This window comes from Gracilinanus agilis, chromosome 4 (genome assembly GCF_016433145.1).
Source record: "Gracilinanus agilis isolate LMUSP501 chromosome 4, AgileGrace, whole genome shotgun sequence".
Taxonomy (NCBI): Eukaryota; Metazoa; Chordata; class Mammalia; order Didelphimorphia; family Didelphidae; genus Gracilinanus; species Gracilinanus agilis.
This window is the reverse complement of record NC_058133.1, coordinates 514,779,597-514,781,877: the sequence shown is the minus strand read 5'-3', so window position 1 is coordinate 514,781,877 and position 2,281 is coordinate 514,779,597. Positions and strand designations below refer to the sequence as shown.

The 2,281-nt window shown below is 38.6% G+C and overlaps 1 protein-coding gene across 1 annotated transcript; it reads left to right on the top strand.

The window, feature by feature from the left end:
* The first annotated feature begins 693 nt into the window (after window positions 1–693).
* Window positions 694–1,617, top strand: LOC123245264 (taste receptor type 2 member 7-like). Its single transcript, XM_044674082.1, has one exon. The coding sequence runs from the start codon at window positions 694–696 to the stop codon at window positions 1,615–1,617; it is 924 nt and encodes a 307-aa protein (XP_044530017.1).
* The last annotated feature ends 664 nt before the right edge of the window (window positions 1,618–2,281 follow it).

The following is a 2,281-nucleotide window of genomic DNA, read 5'->3' as shown; positions in this document are numbered from 1 at the left end:
GGGAAGTCATTTAACTCTGCCTCTGTTTCTTATCTATAAAATAAGCAGGAAAGGGAAAGGTCAAATTACTCCATTATCTCTGCCAAGAAAATCTCCAAGGAATCACAGAGAGTTAGAAATGTATTAAAAACACCTCAACAACAACAACAACAACGACAACAACAACAACAACAAAGTCCCTGCCCCTATGGCTTGCCCTCAAGCACTCTAAACTAGTTACCAGTAGGTTTTATGCAATAATCAAAGAAGCTTCTTCAATTAAATAAGGATGATTTAAGGGGTAGAGGCTTGATTAGATGTTAGTTTCAGAGTTTTTAGTTTGCTGGGCATACACAACTCAGCTGTTTGGATGCAAATTAGCCTAAGTAGAAAGAAGAACACATTGAAAGATAAACTATTTCCCATTTGCATCTTAGCAAATGACTTAGTATTGCCAAGATCCCTTTACATGAGGAAATAGAATTGCCACTCAATTCAGAAACAGTCAGGTTAGATAGAATTAAAGGGGCAGTTGAAAAGGACCAAGGGCATTCCTGACAGATATTCTAGCAAGGCTATGTTGACCTAAGGTTTTCTGACCTAAGGTGGAGATCAAAGCAGGAAAGAAAAAAAACATTACATTATCAAGCATTAGGAATATTTCAACCCAACAGTAGCATTAATATTTAAGACTGTGGTAATCTCTCAGTCAATATGCCAAGTGGTGGGGATAATGCTTTGTTGGTTCTGGTAGTTGGACAGTTCTTAATGGGGATTCTGGGGAATGGATTCATGGTGCTGGTGAATGGCATTGATTGGATCAAGAGCAAGAAATTGGCAACAGGGGATATCATCTTGGTAAGCTTGGCCATCTCTAGAATTGGTATGTTAAGCACATTAACATGTGCTAGCTTTCAATTAGTGTTTAGTCCAGATGAATTACTAAGCGATAAAATGAATGTCAGTGAAGGTTTCTGGACACTGACCTACCTTACAAGTATTTGGTTTGCCACTTGCCTTAGTGTCTTCTACTTCCTGAAGATTGCCAACTTTTCCCACTCCCTCTTTCTCTGGCTGAAGTGGAGAATAAATCAGCTTGTTGTTGGGTTAATGGTGGGACCTTTGCTCTTTAGCATGTTCGTCAATTTTCCAGTGTTGGAGAGAGCTTATTACAATGCACTTCTTAGAAGAAACAAGACAAAAGCATACCGAGACTTCCAGGTTAATGGGAATCAATATATCATCGTGCAAGTTATTACCAATACCTCAAGTCTCCTTCCCTTTTTTCTGTCTCTGGTGTCATTCTTCCTCATTGTCCTCTCTCTCTGGAGACATATGCATCAGATGAAGCACAGTGGCACAGGATCTAGGGACCCCAGCATGGAGGCCCATGTTCGAGCCATAAAAGCCATCCTCTCTTTCCTCATCTTTGTTGTACTCTTCTATTTGGGCTCATTCATCACCCTATGGCAATTCTCAATTCCAGGCAAAGACTTAAATATAAGGTATGGAATCCAATTGATGTGTCTCTGTCCCTCAGGTCACTCATTAATCCTGATTCTGTACAACATCAAGCTGAAACAGGCAGCTTTGAAGGTGTGGTGGCAGGTGAGAGACTGCCGGAAAAGAAGCAAATGAAATTAATCTTTAGCCTTAGAGGAGTTTTTGAAGATAAGTGTTTGAGGTTATATCTTTTCTAGTGTAGACATTATCAAAATTCATTCATTGTAAGAGTAAGACAAATCAGTTGGGTAAAGGACTTGAAGTCAGGAAGATCTCAGTGTAAATTAAGACTCTGGCTTCTGTGACTATAAACATGCCTCTTGAGATATCCAAGCCCCAATTTCTTCCTTTGCAAAACAGCAATAATAATACTCATCGGGTTTTTTATTTGCTTGGTTTTTGAGTATCATATAAGATATATACAAACTGGTTCTCATGGTCCCATCTCAGTACATTACCTTTGGTTTTATCTTGTGATGGATTTCAATAGGATTAGCTTCTCATTTTGAATTATGTTGCTTTCCTTTTCATTTGCTCCAAGGAGCTATTTTCAGGATAGAAATGTTTTGTCTAGTTTTCCCCAAATGCCAAATATGAGTAACTGGGGTCAAGCAAGTTATCACATGCATATTGAGTTCAAGATAGCCTACTCTTGTCTTGCTGACAAGCAACTAAAATTATTGTATAAAATTCAAAGGGATTGAATTTCATTAGAGGAGCCCTGTCTCCCCATTGTGTATGTATTTGTGCATGTGAAAAGGGAATTCTTTGTTCTGTTTGTCTATTCTGAGTTTGCACT

Bases quoted from the DNA above. Each gene is read 5' to 3' on its own strand.
- LOC123245264 (XM_044674082.1), top strand. From the start codon at position 694: ATGCCAAGTGGTGGGGATAATGCTTTGTTGGTTCTGGTAGTTGGACAG.